The 16,293-nt window shown below is 39.8% G+C and overlaps 2 protein-coding genes across 10 annotated transcripts in view; one reads left to right on the top strand and one right to left on the bottom strand.

Annotated features, from left to right (window-relative positions):
• LOC112566071 overlaps nt 1-6,620 on the bottom strand; it is a 19,100-nt gene extending 12,480 nt beyond the window's left edge. For 3 of the 4 annotated variants that reach the window (XM_025242012.1, XM_025242009.1, XM_025242011.1), the window contains exon 1: nt 6,429-6,620. Coding sequence is in view for 1 of the 4 variants with exons in the window: in XM_025242011.1 (XP_025097796.1) it covers nt 6,429-6,483 (55 nt within the window). In the remaining 3 variants the exon portion in view is untranslated. Of the gene's footprint in view, nt 1-2,117; nt 2,329-6,428 lie in introns of those variants that run through there. The other variant, XM_025242010.1, reaches the window with a different exon arrangement.
• LOC112566072 (intraflagellar transport protein 88 homolog) lies at nt 2,753-16,293 on the top strand. 6 transcript variants are annotated; one of them, XR_003099530.1, is made up of 8 exons: nt 2,753-3,462; nt 3,751-3,771; nt 4,745-4,986; nt 7,068-7,181; nt 7,758-10,866; nt 11,183-11,251; nt 13,028-13,247; nt 15,207-16,293. XR_003099530.1 is itself a non-coding variant. In XM_025242013.1 (4 exons), the coding sequence occupies exons 1-4, from the start codon at nt 10,780-10,782 to the stop codon at nt 15,299-15,301; spliced, it is 471 nt and encodes a 156-aa protein (XP_025097798.1). In that variant the 5' UTR covers nt 9,141-10,779; the 3' UTR covers nt 15,302-16,293. The 6 variants fall into 6 exon arrangements, 1 of the variants encoding a protein (XP_025097798.1); XR_003099531.1 differs by lacking the exon at nt 4,745-4,986 and having other exon boundaries at nt 2,755-3,462; XR_003099533.1 differs by lacking the exons at nt 2,753-3,462; nt 3,751-3,771 and having other exon boundaries at nt 3,812-4,986; nt 15,207-15,409; nt 15,699-16,293.

Below are 16,293 nucleotides of genomic sequence, written 5' to 3'. Positions count from 1 at the left end.
GCGCTCCGCCTGACGCCTGACCTTCTTGGCTCGGCGTACCTCTGGAGTAAACCACGCGGTATCAGGACCCTCAGTAATGCACCTCTTTTTCACAGGCGCAAACTTGTCAAGAAGAGCAGTCAGGGTGCTGTTGTACAGAGCCACAAGCTCATCCCACATTGTCAGAGGGAGACCAGGAGAGCAGAAACGCTGAAGTGCAGTACGAAAAGAATCAGAGTCCATGCCCCGCACATTTCTAGTGTACACAGTCTTTCTCGGTAAGCCAGGCCTTGACATGCTGGTAGTAAACAACACAAGAAAATGATCCGAAAGTTGCAAGTCTTCCACAACAATAGACCTAACAGTGTGATGGCCGGGTCTCGCAATAACCCAGTCCAAGGTGTGACCCTTACAGTGGGTAGAGGAGTTGACATGTTGAACAAGATCAAGGGAATCCAACAGCTGACAAAGTCTCTTCGTATCAGGGTCAGATGGCACATCAAAATGAAGATTCACATCTCCAAGAATTAACAAGTATTTGTTGGCAGCAGCTAGGTTGGAGACCAGGGGAATAAACTCTTCACAGAACGCTGAATTAGTCACTTTGTTGTTTCTAGAGTAAGGAGGGCGATATAGAAGCAAGACATGAAACGTCAGTGAACCACGAGTGAGGGCAAAACTGAGTGACTCAAAAGTCTTGAACGTTTCTGACACCAAAGGCCTCAGAAGCACGGATTTCTTGTATACAGCAGCAATCCCACCACCACATCGATCTCCAGACCTGGGATTGTGAATGAACGAATATCCTACGGGAGTGATTTGCCTAATAACAAATTCATCTCCAGCCTCCCTAAGCCACGTCTCAGTGAGCAACAGCAAATCCAGTGACTTGTCAATAATCATATCGTGAATGTCCACAGCCTTCCTGACGACCGACTGGGCGTTGAGAAGGCCACATAACAGTTGAGTCTGAACTATCTGACTCTCAGACGAACTTGTAATATCTAGCGATTCTGATATAAGGGGGTCAACACTAGACCCATCTTCATTCACAATAGATGTACAGTGAGGGGACAGGTCTGTAAACTGGAAAGGGAATGCCAGAGTAGGGGAGGAGGGCGGAGTAACAGCAGGAACACTGGTGTCACAAGAAAGTAATGAGATGTCAATAGGCACAGGGTTGTCATCATTCACCAACACAGTGGTGAAGGGGCCATCAAGGACAGATGTACTGTGATGAGCTTATGCTCACTGTACTTGGGGTGCTCACTTTCTTTCCGTTTCTGAGACGATGATTCTAACCACGCTGTCAACGACATCTTGGAAATAAGTTAAATAAGCTGCACCTGGTGGTGGATGCGAGAGGATGTATGAAAGTATGAATGCCTCAGATGCCATCATTCAAGAGGAAGTTCTCGACCGTAACCTGGCAATTAATAAGTTAGTGAGAACTAGAGTTGTAAGAAACATCAACGAGAGGTGGCACGTTGCTAAAAGTATCAAAGTTGGGATAAAAAAAAACTGGCGCAAGGTAGAAAAGCGAACCTCGGCATGACGTGGCGCCCACAGCTCAGTTAGATTCAGTGGATTCTGACTGTTACGTAAATCATGAGATGAAGGGGGATCGAAGGTGTTTGAAACTGTGCAAATAAATTAAATGAGTTTCAGTTGCAAACTATATTTAGCAATAAAACGCCTTTCTCAGCCGACTAGTACTTGATGTAGGGTCTAAGAAAAGTGAGGCGAAACGGCTTCTATCTGAACATACTGTCTTTCCTTACATCTTTCTTTACTCATAAGAGGGGATAATACTATTTAATATTTTCAGTTCATTCCTCCTGATGACTGACCTAAAGTACACCTCGGTTTGAGTCCAATCTTTGAGCTTTTACAAATAGCCAACAATTCACGACTGCAACATAGTGCCCTCAAAGTCTTTTCTTCTGTTATCTAACCCTACCATTATGCGATCAATTCAGTTGTTTTTATGTTTGTGTCATTTGCGCTGTTCATTCTTCTGTCCTTTATATAGTCTAGTTTTGTTTGTTTGTGGAGAATACAGTCAGTCCTAACCCCGACAGTATGTTCAGATAGAAGTCGTTTCGCATCAGCGCAGTCCACACCTCGTGTACTCCTACCTTCCCTCGCACGGACGATACCCCCTCATTTCCCCCCGGTGGGAAGATATCGGCCTTTAATGGAACTCTTCTTGGTAAGGGGAAAAAAAACCCAGTGCAAGGGAAGTTACTCTCACCCTGTAGCAGACGACAACAATAGCTTGGGCTACGATGTCTGACACTATACTTACCCGATTTTGTATCTGTTCTTCCCCTGGGACCCCACTGACAAAAATTGAAGGGGTCCTCCGAACTTTTAATGCGTACTGTACGCAATTTTTTGCGTAAGCAGAAGCCCTGATGTAGCTATATTAGTATTTCTATTGAAATATCATGGTAATTTTGTAGATAGACGAAAGAAATAATTGTGTAGGAGAAATCCGTTGCTATGCGTAAGCGACGAGCCATGATTGGTATCTCCCATCTCGCAGCCAGTTCGCATCACTTTTTTGGGTTTCTCTGAGTACAGTTATAATTTTTTACACTTAAGTGTTATTGTACTGTATTAATACCATGATTAATATATTACTTTACACTAACATGATATTGTTTTACATGTATATATTATTATTGCATGTATGTCCCTATTTCGCGGAAATTCGTTTATCGCGGCTGGTCTTGGAACCTATCCCTCGCGATAAACGAGGGAACACTGTACTACTAAAACGAGGCGGATGTGTACAAAGCTTCCGGTTTATTTATACTTCAGATTAACTACTAAAACGAGGCATGCTTTGAGAACCGCGGCCTCACACCCTTTCCCATTGCTAGTCCTTTATCACACCCTTCCTTTTGCAATATCATGTTGCTCTCAGCTCGTGTTCTTGTTATTTGGTTCCTTTTTGTGTTTTCTGTATTTGATTTTATTCTTCGTTTAGTACGGTTTTTTTTTATTGTTTATAGTTCATATGTTTGTTTGTTTTTCTGTCACTCGTATGCTGTCCATGTTTCGTTCTTTTACATAGGCGCCAAGAGTATACTCCTTTGTAGTGAGAGTATGCGCTTTACAAATTTTGTATTATTATTATTAAAGGCCCCTTGTTTTACATAAAGGGCCGAGAATTAATTCCCACATTATTTAATCAAGCTAATTTATATTAACTGAACAATAGATGAGATGATGATGATAATGATGATGATAACTGACTGGCATACGACATTGTCCCGCGACGAGAGATTCGAATGGGAGAACACTCGTATTTTATATCACTTATTTCCCTTTACACAAATTCAGGTCAATGGCTGATGGCTCTAAAATTCCTTTGCGCGTCATGACGTGATGCAATTCATAAAAGGCGTCACATGGTCACGTGACTTCCATACATCTATAACGGCATACTCAACAGGAAAACTGCTGTCCTGAATCGTAAGTATGCCACGCTCTTATGTATTATCTACAAATGGTGCTTTCAAAGTTTTTAAGGACTGTTACATGACAAAAGCACATTTCAGTAACCGGGCAAAACGGGTAGAACGAGTAACAATGCGAAGATTCAATGCATTCCGTCAGTAAAAGGGTGATCACTGCACGGTAACGACTCCAGAGAATGTATAGAAATACATAAATGTAGTCCTTATCTTATCTTATCTTAAAAATTCTTAAATGTTTCCAATGTAATATTTTATAATTTTGAAATTACTTTTTTCTTGATAGGAAATGAGCCCAAGAAAAAAGGTACGTCCCTCGTTTTCTGGTTTTATGTACAGCCTGGGGGAAAAAAAATAATAAAATGTGACGGCTGTTTACTTTCCATGCTTGTATTTACTTTGCATGTTTGCTCAAAAAAGCATTTAATGTTGCTTTTTTTTTTTTACTTCTTTGTGACAATAGTAAAACCCATCTCCTCTTGTTATACATGCATGCTTTTCCTCTTCAGGGTACATTGTGATTGTAGACTTATGTTCATAAATCTTCTTCAGGATACATCGTGACCCTGATATCAATGATTCTTTTTATTCCATCTTTTCTGTCGTTGATCACTTCCGTTTTAGTTTTAGTAAGTAAAGAGTATGGAATCATAATTAGAAAAAAACATGGGTCTTGAAAGAAAATGAAAAAGGGGAAAGCTAAAAATGAATCATCTGTAGCATTTGTTACAACTTTCAGATAGCTAGAAAATCAGGATAATTGAGATTCATTGCTTTCTAATGATAAGCTTTGTTATATGTCATATTACTGTATTCAGACTAACTGGTGTCCTTGTCAAAGTTCAAGTCTGATCAAGAACTGGAAAAAAAAATATCACTAAACAATTTTTTAAGCAACTTTATTGATAAAACAGTTACTTTAAATGCTGTTTTCAGCTTCAAAATATACTGCAATAACAGCTTGTGAAAATCACAAAGCATTATCTTGCCTCAATTAAATGTCATTCCAAAATTTCTTATTTGTGGCTATCAAACACTGCTGTTTCCTTGCAGACTACAAGCCCTTTTGTTCAATGGCTTGACCAAACTTAAGCACTAAATTTACTCTGAGAAGATATATTTGTAAAAGAGATTGTGATGGGTGAAGGATGTGTAAAACCCATCTCCTCTTGTTATACATGCATGCTATGTTCATAAATCTTCTTCCGGATACATCGTGACCCTGATATCAATGATTCTTTTTAGTCCATCTTTTCTGTCGTTGATGACTTCTGTTTTAGTTCTAGTTACATTTGGCATGAGCGCAAGATGACTTGCGAGTCCTGGTTTCCGAGGTCCTTGAGCTCCTCGACGGGCACGACGTCCTGGACGGCTAGGACGTCCTGCACGACGAGGACGTCCTGGGCGGCGAGGACGTCCTGGGCGGCGAGGATGACGTCGTCCTACAAGGCTGCCTGCGGCTACACGTCTTAGACGGCGAGGACCTACAAGGCTGCCTGCGGATACACGCTTCTCGGACCTGGTGCGTCGTTTTTCCTTTGGATGCAAATACAGTGATACCTCGGTTCTCGAACGCCTTGACTTTCGACCAAATCGGTATTCGACCAGGAAATTCGAGAAAATTTTGTTTTGGAATCCGAACAAATATTTGGAACTCGAACATCCGAACGTCCGAGATGAGCCGAGTTGAGCCGAATGCCGTTCATTCTGCCCAGCGCGCCTTGCTTGCGTCATCAGTGTGAGTGCAGAGAGAGAGCCATGAAATGTGTGCAAAATGGGCAGAAATCGCAAATTTTGTTGAACAACATCACCCTGATAAAGTGGTAGCAAATAGAGCAGTTAACATTTGTAATGACAATGTTATGTCCACTTTCCGCAAAATTTTGCAAAGGAGAAAAAAACAGCAAACAATTGACAAATTCTTCCGTAAAGAAATCAGACAAGCAACTGCAGAGCAAGATTCTGATTCTCCTCAGCAAAAGATACAGAGGACAGAAACACCCGAAGAGCAGTTACCCTCTGTTTTTATTGAAGAGGACTCCCCTTCAAAACAATAACCATCCCCCTTCCCTCCTCCCTCCACATTCATTCCCTCCTGCCATAAAGTTTGGTACAGGTACAGTAAATAAAACACAATTTACTGTACTGTACTGTACATTTTATTTTTATTTTTATTTTTTTAATAAATACACTTTTATTTCTTATTTCTTGTTGAGACTCATGTTTTTCTACATATTATATACAAATTAGGCCAGTAAATAGGCATTTTCTGGGGCTTGGAACGAATTAATCCAGTTTCCATTATTTCCTATGGGTTTCATTGCTTCGGTTTTCGAACAATTTGGTTCTCGACCGTCCTCCCGGAACGAATTATGTTCGAGAACCGAGGTATCACTGTAATAAAAAAAAGGACTTTATTAACTCATTCCATTCAACAAGCTGCTGATGACGTCAGGGTTGGGGGGGGGGAGAATTGGTGTTTTTACGCCGTGTCAGCAACTGAGGCTATATTACGGCAAGCAGCCAGCCCTGTAGACTACACCTATAATACTGTAGGATTTTTTAATGGCTTACAAATTATGGGGAAGATTATAAATGTGATGTGAAACCGCTGGATGAAGAGAAGCTAAGAACTTTTTGTTTCAAAGGATGATTCTTTTCATTATTTAGAATCCCATAAGAAGAGACAGCACTCAGTTTCTCTCTCTCTCACCTCACACACCCACACACATAGAGAATGGGAAAAGAAATTCTGCTTCTCCACATAGAAAGGAACTCTCATCTCTTATCAGCACCCCCCCAAACAAAGATTTTACTATCAGAATCAATACACGAAAATCATGTTATGTCAGACTTCAATGAAGTCATCAGACATCAAAGGTTGCCAGAGTTACACTGATCCCTATAGCCAAACAAAAGCACGATAAGGAAATATAATTATTGAAAAAATAAAGTATAATTTACCGTTTAAAAGATTGTTGATCCCACCAAGGCGCAGTTTTGTTGCACCTAACTCCATCTTTCGTCGTATTAACAATCAGTCTGGCGAAGAAAAATGGTCAGGCGAAACACCATCGGTGGCAGCCTTAGCCCCATTAGCCCTGACTACATCCAAGACGTACGCTATACACGATCACCCTTTAGCGACTGTTGGAGTCTACCTTGCTCGTCCACCTTGATTCAACGCGCCAGATGCGTGCTCGTCTATAGCTAACTTCAGTGCAGAAGATCCAAAAGTAGCAGACGACATTAAGGAAGAGGGGAGAAAAAATGGACTATAATAAACACGACCTTAGTCAAAAAACAGGTTTTTCAAGAATGACGTTTTCACATGGAAAAACTCACAGAAAAAAAGAATTACGAGGAGTTTTTGAGCTATCGTCGTAATTACCTATCAATGTCATTAAACTGAAACGAAATTTGAAAACTTTCTACTTTTCCATTTTTTTTACAATATGTGAATGTTATATAATGTAAAAAAGCTAAAATACCTATAAAATTAGCTCCATTTCATTATTTGTTCAATATATTACACAGTTTTCTTAATTATAGTACGCCGTACACACTTTCTTCCTATTTAATCCTCCATTCTTATATGGTCAGGTCTAGCTTCTACACGCTAGCTTTTGTGTGCTTTGCACGACGGGAATAAATACCATTCTTCTAGACTTCAGTAACTGAAAGCCGAATAGACTGGGATTTGACTACACACAGCAGGTATGCTGATTCATTCATCAGTATTGTAATACCAGTAAAAGCATTAAAAAGGAGAAGTCAATCAGTTTTGCTTAAACTGTTTTATAGAGACCACAACTAGGGACAAAGTCAAATTTGTCATCAATAAATACGTTAACCAGCGTAAACAAATCTAAGCGCTGACATCAACACCCATAGCACTCAGCAGCATACTTGAGAATAGCATAGATATACTTCTTCATGTACTGATTTAAAACTTTTCTTCGTGAATCAATTGCAATTTTAGCAATAACAGAACGATTCTTATGCCTATTTTCCCCCCTCATTCCCCTTCTAGCTCTCAGAAACATATATAGGAATATATTTATTTATTCAACTTCATGTATTAGTTTAGAGCTTTTTCTAAATGTGTAAACAGAAGCATTTCATATTAACTGAGTATTCTCATGATGCAGTTTTACATTAATTTCTTGTGGGGTAAAAAAATTGTTAACTATTTTGATCAGACTCACAATTCTAGTCCAGGAGACTGTTAGGAAAATGCTGAATAGATTAAAATTGTAAGGGTGTTTGCATGCATCTGAATTTTGTCAACAGTGAGATTCAACCATGACTGGGTGTAATGGATGGTTACGTGGGTCCTGCTGCGCATTGGATACTCTTTTGTTCATACACTCGCCCACACAACTAATTACAACAATTCACTGTAGTTTGTGATAATAATTAAAGAATATAATTTCAAAAATACATGGATAAATTTATACACATCACACATCTGGACACCGGCAGCGAGATGGTTGTCGCGCCAGCCAGAGATGTGCCAGCTTGGCCCGCACACGATGTTTTGTCCAACTAACCAATTTAACCACTCTAATCAAACATTACAAAGTAACTAAACACAGTAAACACACTACACCTTAAAAAAGATAAAATGTAGAAAATACATTTTCTACATCACCCCTTCCTCCGGGGAAAAAATTTTGCCTGCTAATGCACAATTTTTTCGAAATACAAATCCATCCGATAGCCAAAACGATTAGTACACATGCCTAAATGTATAGCACAGCCAGAAATCAAAATATAACAACTAATCATCAATAAAGCATAGTCACCACAAACCAATTCACCTCAAAAAAAAAAAAAAAAAAAATTGCGTGTTGCTAAGACTACTCTACATAATCGGGCATTGTCTGTTCACACGTACAACCATCTCCTCGTGATAAAAATGTGCGTTTTACACAGCCTGTCCAACAATCTGTTTCATGCAGCAGTAAAGGCCCTTTTTTTTTTCACACCTGCCTAGTCACTGAGGCTCTGACACTTTAGCCGTGCCGGTTTATATTCTTCTCTTTTTGCTGTTGGTCACAGTGTCTTGCTTCGTATGCTACTTTGGGAATTCTGATCCGTAAAGGAGGGTGCTGATGACAGTTGACTGGAAGATTCTCAGCTTGATCTTCTTACTGATGTTTGTTGCCTTCCATGTGCTCCTGAGTGAGGCACGTCTGTTGGCGAACCACCTCTGGAAAGGAAGAACCAAAATGTTAAAACGTGTCTCTGAAGTCAAGACTGTTTAGTTAACAACTAGGACTAGACACCGAGCCTGTTTACTGTGCTTACCCTAATCCAAATATAATTCAAATGGGTATGCCTGGAAATAGTTGCGACGACTTCTGCAGTCGCATATTGATTTATATTAAATTGATCTTTCAGCATAGTCGACTGCCATGGTTTGAGTATTTGTCGTCTTCTGTGTCTTCTTCTTGGCTGTTGTCTTCTCACTCTCTGATTATGTATTCTGGGATGTTGATTTCTTCCTTGTCTTTGTCTTGGATTTAACACGTTCCTAAGTCTTCTTGGTCTTTGTGCCTGTCTCCTTGCTGGTCTAATTATTTGTTGATTGGCTGGCTGTTGTTGGCGATGCCCAATGATGTATTGAATTCCGGCTTTGACAGCTTGGAAAGCAGCTCTGAGGATGTATTCCATACTGAAATGATAAAGCAGAATGAGTGAGTCAGTGAGCTGGTGTACGGAAAATTTTAGTTTTTACACGTTTATTTTGTGTAATTCTTCAATGGGTTAGACTCGTACAAATTAAAAAAAAATGTTCAAAATCAAAAAAATCAAATCAAAACAAACTTTATTGTCTGTCGAGGATACCCAGGACAGAAATTTGTCTTCGCTCACAAGGGCAGGCATACATATACAGACATTTAAGACACAGCAGTAAAAACTAGAAGTGCATCTACTTACCTCTAGTTAACTAAGTAACTAAACACAGTAAACACACTACACCTTAAAAAAGATAAAATGTAGAAAATACATTTTCTACATCACCCCTTCCTCCGGGGGAAAAATTGTGCCTGCTAAGGCACAATTTTTTCGAAATACAAATCCATCCGATAGCCAAAACGATTAGTACACATGCCCAAATGTATAGCACAGCCAAAAATCAAAATATAACAACTAATCATCAATAAAGCATAGTCACCACAAACCAATTCACCTCAAAAAAAAAAAAAAAAAATTGCGTGTTGCTAAGACTACTCTACATAATCGGGCATTGTCTGTTCACACGTACAACCATCTCCTCGTGATAAAAATGTGCGTTTTACACAGCCTGTCCAACAATCTGTTTCATGCAGCAGTAAAGGCCCTTTTTTTTTTCACACCTGCCTAGTCACTGAGGCTCTGACACTTTAGCCGTGCCGGTTACACTAGGGGTACGCCACTTTACCACTGAGTGGACTTAGCTGGCAGTCATCCCCCGTCAGAAAATAAAACTCGTCGTGACCGTACGTCCCCGACGCTGCGCAGCAACCCCTAGGGTTCTGCTGGCGCGCAGACGCTTACTCTGCCGCCCTTGGGTACCGCATGTTCCGCTTGGTGGAAAAAACGGCGGTCAACCCATCACATACATTACATATTACAATTTATGCAGCAACCCCTTGGTCTTTGTCTGTCAAACCCGTCAAGTCCCTCCAGAATAAAGTTACCGAGGGTATCACCACTATATCCCCTCGTTTCCCCCTCTCGCTCTAGCTGTTCCATAACCTCGAGCGCCTTTTCTAGAAACTCTATGTTATTGCCCCCCATGGTTCCAATATCAGGAAAATAATGCAACTTCCACTTATAAATGTTAACGCACTTTGAACAATAGCATAAATACAAATGCTAGGGCACAAATAATCAGAAAAAATTCCACAGTTCGCATCAGATTAATTTAACTTAATAAATGAATACTCTACGTCAGGCTCGCCAGTTGTAATGGATGGTTACGTGGGTCCTGCTGCGCAATGGATACTCTTTTATTCATACACTTGCCCACACAACTAATTACAACAATTCACTGTAGTTTGTGATAATAATTAAAGAATATAATTTCAAAAATACATGGATAAATTTATACACATCACACATCTGGACACCGGCAGCGAGATGGTTGTCGCGCCAGCCAGAGGAGATGTGCCAGCTTGGCCCGCACACGATGTTTTGTCCAAGTAACCAATTTAACCACTCTAATCAAACATTACAAAGTAAATAAACACAGTAAACACACTACACCTTAAAAAAGATAAAATGTAGAAAATACATTTTCTACACTGGGCTCACTCGGCTTAACATGATGGAGCATATTCCTCCTGCTGGAGAAGAAGAGGAGGATATTTATGGAGGTTTTAATGAATACAGTGCTGCTCTGGATACAGATGTAAGTTTTGACTAGCTAGGTTATATAGCAAAATAAACATACAACACGTTTGTAAATTTGCATCTCATGTTAATGCTACAATGTAATAAAGAAAAATGGTAGCATTGAAAGAAATTTGAGGAAAGAAAGATTTGTGAAAGTAGACAATGTTCTGACCAGGTACAGGTAAATTTTTGTAATAGTAACTGTAACAAAATGCAATGTATTTTTCTAACTATGAGATGTTTTGTCTGAAATTGCAGGATCTGTTTAAGTAGCCTCTGTCTCAAAGATAGATTATTCTTACTACATTGTTTGTTCGTAAAACATTTTTCAGGATCTTGCCCATGATGAGATTTTCCAAAAGGCAGTCTTAAGAACAAGTCATGGCAGACGGCCACCACCAGTAAGCAAATTACAACACTGGGATTGAAAAGTCATCAGCTTTTCTTTTTGTTCTAGGTTTTCTACTGAAAAGATGCTCAGACTTGCAGAAACAAAGAGCAGAAAAGTTTCAATGGACCACTAGATACTGATGCCCTAATCTTTATGCTATCATTGTAACTGGGTAGCCTACTACATGATACGTACTTGGGAATAATTTGTGGAGATAACATGAAACAAGTGGTTGTTAGGTGTTACAATTTTATTCTGGCGATTGCTTGCTTGTTGCTACAGCTTTTAGCATGATGGTTGACAATACAGCAGAGCAAACTTTCATAGTCTCATAAGCCAAGAGTGTACATTGATCAAGTCCTGGCCAGTACACTATGTGGTCTAGTGTGCAAAGTGAAACAGTCAGGGCTGGTGATGCAACCGTGGCATTCAGGATGATGGATACCCATCTATTGGTTCCCTTTGTTATCAACCGAGCGACCAATGAGGTGGCAAGAGTTTCTTCTTGGCATGTTTTATATATAGATATAGAGTGATGTCGCCTTGCCTAACTGGCTGTAGGGGGCAATGTTCTGTTGTTTTTTTGTTTTATCTGAGGTCTTCCTCATGTTGGACTTGTGATCGTGCGTTTTTGATGGGCCTGCCATCGTGTGCTTGGAATATGTGCTGTCTCTTCCATGTTGGTGGCTTAATTTTCCGATGTGCAGACTTCATGATCAGCACAGTTGTGTGGGCTTCATGTCGTCTTTAATTCTGTTGATCAGAGAACTTTCGTATGTGCTGGACTCGTTCGTCATTCCAGTCAGACATTCTCTCTTGGATGTGTTCCATTTGCCATGGAGTGTATTGTGGCGGGTATGATGTTTTGATATTTGGACTTTGAATTGTTACTCGTGCTGTATGTGGATGCTTCCCTATGGTGTGAAGGACGGTCCGCTAAACACCGACATTTTGTCATCATTTTATTTTGTCGTCACCTTATTTTAACATCAGATCACCTTCTGCACTTCTGCACCTTCTGTCATTTGTGAAGCGCCTTGAGCTGTCCACAGCCCAGGATAAGGTGCTATACAAGCTAAAACATCATTATTATTCTTTTGGTGGCTATGTAGAGTTATGCTGCAATTTATGACTCAGAGAGCAGTACTTAGGGAATCTGGAATCTTGTGCCATAGATGGTTGGCAGCATTAGAGGACAATGCTGTTTGCATTGCTGGGAGTAGGGGACGCTTTGTCTTTACTCTCTGGACCAAAAAGGCATGCATGCCAAACACTTGCTGACCAAACACTTCCTCTACCACATCTGCAGGTAGTGTGTTCAGTATGCTGTACAATCAACTGGTGCTTTTCATAACTCTATCAACTTAAAAGACCCATGGGGAATTACCTGCTATCATTAGCTAAAAAAAATCAAAGATGAAGAAATGACAAATTCATATGCTGTTTGTGGAAATGCTTATGTTTAATAACTGGTGAAATATTATTAAACTACTACTATTTTTTGAGTGGCTAATAAATCACTTTTGGGGTCCATATTTCAGATAAAAACTGAAATTTAAAACAGTTTAATGCAAAACATTTAACAATGTAAGTGCCAATATGCACTTTAAGACAAGTAACAGTTAAGTTAAACTGTAAAGCAAAGTCTAACATTATTTTCTATAGAGCAGGGAAAATGCCTTGCTCTTTAGGTATAGGTTTGTTGTATTATTTGTTATTGTTTAAGGTGTTGCTTTTTTTGTATTTGGAAAAGCATGTGCCTATAATATTAATTGTGTGCAAACAGACAGCAGCAAGGGGTGGCATGGCCATGGGAGGAGGCATTGGGGGGATGGCACCTGGTGGAAGACTAGGGACTGCTGCTCGAATGGGAACAGCTGCCAGAGGACGAATGGGGCTGCCATCATCTTTAGGCCGACCCATCACTGGGAATATAGATGGAGAGGGTGCCCCTAGACCTATGACAGCAGTCCGTGCAGCTGGTTTTACCACAGCTGGAGGGAGGGGTACATTGTCTTTCTAAGTATTTAAGAGATTTTTATTTCTAGAGGTGTTAGAAATATATATATATTCATTGATCAAACCTATTTCAACAGATATAAAAAACAAAGACCAAAGAAGTTTATATTCTTCTCTTTTTGCTGTTGGTCACAGTGCCTTGCTTCATATGCTACTTTGGGAATTAAATATTCTGATCCGTAAAGGAGGGTGCTGATGACAGTTGACTGGAAGATTCTCAGCTTGATCTTCTTACTGATGTTTGTTGCCTTCCATGTGCTCCTGAGTGAGGCGAAGGCGTCGCTGGCTTTTTATATTATTATTATTATTATTTTATATTATTACTTTATATTATATATATTACACATATTTTAGTGTATATAGCAGGCAAAGTTCAGTGATTACACCAGTTTACTGAAAGGCGACTGGTCCTGCTTGGAAAAGCAGTAAAACTTTGCTTCTCAGTACGAGAGTAGCACCATTTTACCTCAAGGTGTCTTGATCCACATGGAAAGCGGCTCAAGTCACTCAAACCCCTCTCTTAGTAAACCTTTAGTCCTGTCCACCCTGAGTACGAGAGTAGTACCAGAGAGGATATCTAGCCTCTCTTGTAGTACCGATTTGTCGCAAGGTGCTTTGGTCCCTCTGGAAAGCGGCTCACGTCACTCAACCCCCTCTTTTCCCACCCTAGGGAATTAGGTGCTACGTTTTAGTAGGCTAGGTAGGTAGGTGAATCACCGCCCTCTTCTTGCTGTGACGGATAGGAACTGTATGTCAAAGTTGTAGTGAACAGATCGATCATATGGACACCAAGGATATTATTTTTGCAGTTGGTAAGACTCATTCTAGATACATGCTACAGTTTCTGCATGATGCTGAATGTGTACATTTTCAAACTACTTGGCAGTGTATGTGTTCCTAATTTTAATACCTCCATGTAGCCAGACAATTTTATCTTTAGTTTGTCATATTCACCAGTATCTTTTACCTTTTCAATGCTGGTTGGTGTTAACAAAGAAAACAAATCTCATTTTTAGAACTTATTAGTACTGTAAAAGTCTAGAAAATTTGAGAAAAGAAAAGTGTAGAAAAAGTCACTATAAAAAAATGACATTGGGTTATTAAATTCGTTAATGGCTCAGTATCATGCTTTATTTATTTAGTGGCAATAATAATAAATAAATCTTGGCTGAAATGGGCAGCACTACAGTACTAATAAGTTCTAAAAATGAGATTTGTTTTCTTTGTTACCATGTACCTATAAGGAAAACCTTGAAATGTTATATTTTCTATTAACTAGTCTTAGCTTTCTCTTGTATATGCATTTTCTTCCTTATTCTAGCAACACAAACTAGCTGGCAATATTTTAAGCTAGTAGAGTTTCAAATTTCTCTAATAACACAAATATAATTCTCAACAGAAAAAAATTATATTTAAACTAGGCATCATTTATAACCACTTTTATCTTTATGTTGCAATCAACAATTAATGACAAGCATTTGTATTTTTTTTAAATCTTGAGCCAAAATTTTGTTACAATTGTTGGTGATGTTTAATACATAAGCTTATTTACAGCGATCAACTCTACAGCTGTCTACAGCCCTGTACATCCCTGTTTGTATAGAGACCATATCATCGATGCCTTTAGAAGAAAACACCAGATCACATCCTGCTAGGGAACATCATTAGTGCCATCAAAATGCATACTATAACCAAACAGCAGCAGTTACAGTCTATAGCAGTTGTTTATTATAAAATCAAACAACAGATCTGCTTGTAGTGGTTACAATGAAATAGTGTAAAGCAGCTGCTGTCAATAGCAATCACATTGTAGACTTATGTGCATGCACACAGCAGCAGTTACTGCTTACATAAATCACTGTGTATCTATAGAACTTACATAAATTACACTGAATATAAAAAAAACTAAACACTTGTTTAAAGGAATAATGCATCAACTGTTTCAGTGCCTCCTATGCTGTATGAAGTGCTACATAATGCTACTCAAAGTGAATATGCTGATATTAAGGGAAATCCTCTTCAGGATACATCGTCAACCTAATGCCGACAATCCTAGCGAGTCCGTCTCTTCTGTCTTCTACGACTTCAGATCTTGTCATACCTGCGACATAAGGCACCGTGGCCAGATGACCCATTGGGCGTGCTTGAGGTGCTTTGCGTGCTTGACGTGCTTGACGTCGTGAATATAAAAAAAACTAAAACTTGTTTAAAGGAATAACGCATCAACTGTTTCAGTGCCTCCTATGCTGTATGAAGTGCTACATAATGCTACTCAAAGTGAATATGCTGATATTAAGGGAAATCCTCTTCAGGATACATTGTCAACTTAATGCCGACAATCCTAGCGAGTCCGTCTCTTCTGTCTTCTACGACTTCGGATCTTGTCATACCTGCGACATAAGGCACCGTGGCCAGATGACCCATTGGGCGTGCTTGAGGTGCTTGGCGTGCTTGATGTGCTTGACGTCCTGGATGGCGAGGACGTCCTGGAACCCTGACTGCGGCTACAAGACGGGGGACCTCCACCCTCCTCCCACCTTCTCGCTGCTGGGCCGTGGGGCGTCGTTTTGCCTTTGGATGCAAATAATAAAAAAAGGACTTTATTAACTCATTCCATTCAACAAGCTGCTGATGACGTCATTTTCGTTTCGTCTCAGCTCTGCCCTTATATACCTCTGGGAAAGGGTAAACTTTGCGATGCTCCGATACGGTCGGGGCCATGTTGTTGTTGAGCTTGAAAGGGAGAGGTCTTCCACCTCAAGGCGATTTCGCACTATGGGGGAGGGGGGCCAGGGATTTTCAGGGGAGGGGAAGGCTTTGGAGAGGGTAGGTGACGGTGGTAAGGAGGGGAAGGGAGTGGGAGAAGGGTCATCATCACAAAATCCCAATTTTCCCATTTTGTTATCTGCAGAAACTGTACATAAGCTTTATCATAAATGGTCAACATTTGTTGTACATGTAAGATTAATTATGATGTAAATGTTTCCTGGGTTTATGCTCAATGACATTAAATATGTTTTCATGAAAAGGAAA

The sequence above is a fragment of the Pomacea canaliculata genome, linkage group LG6, assembly GCF_003073045.1.
Source record: "Pomacea canaliculata isolate SZHN2017 linkage group LG6, ASM307304v1, whole genome shotgun sequence".
Lineage (NCBI taxonomy): Eukaryota > Metazoa > Mollusca > Gastropoda > Architaenioglossa > Ampullariidae > Pomacea > Pomacea canaliculata.
The sequence above is the reverse complement of the archived record's forward strand: the minus strand, read 5'-3'. Positions and strand labels throughout refer to the sequence as shown.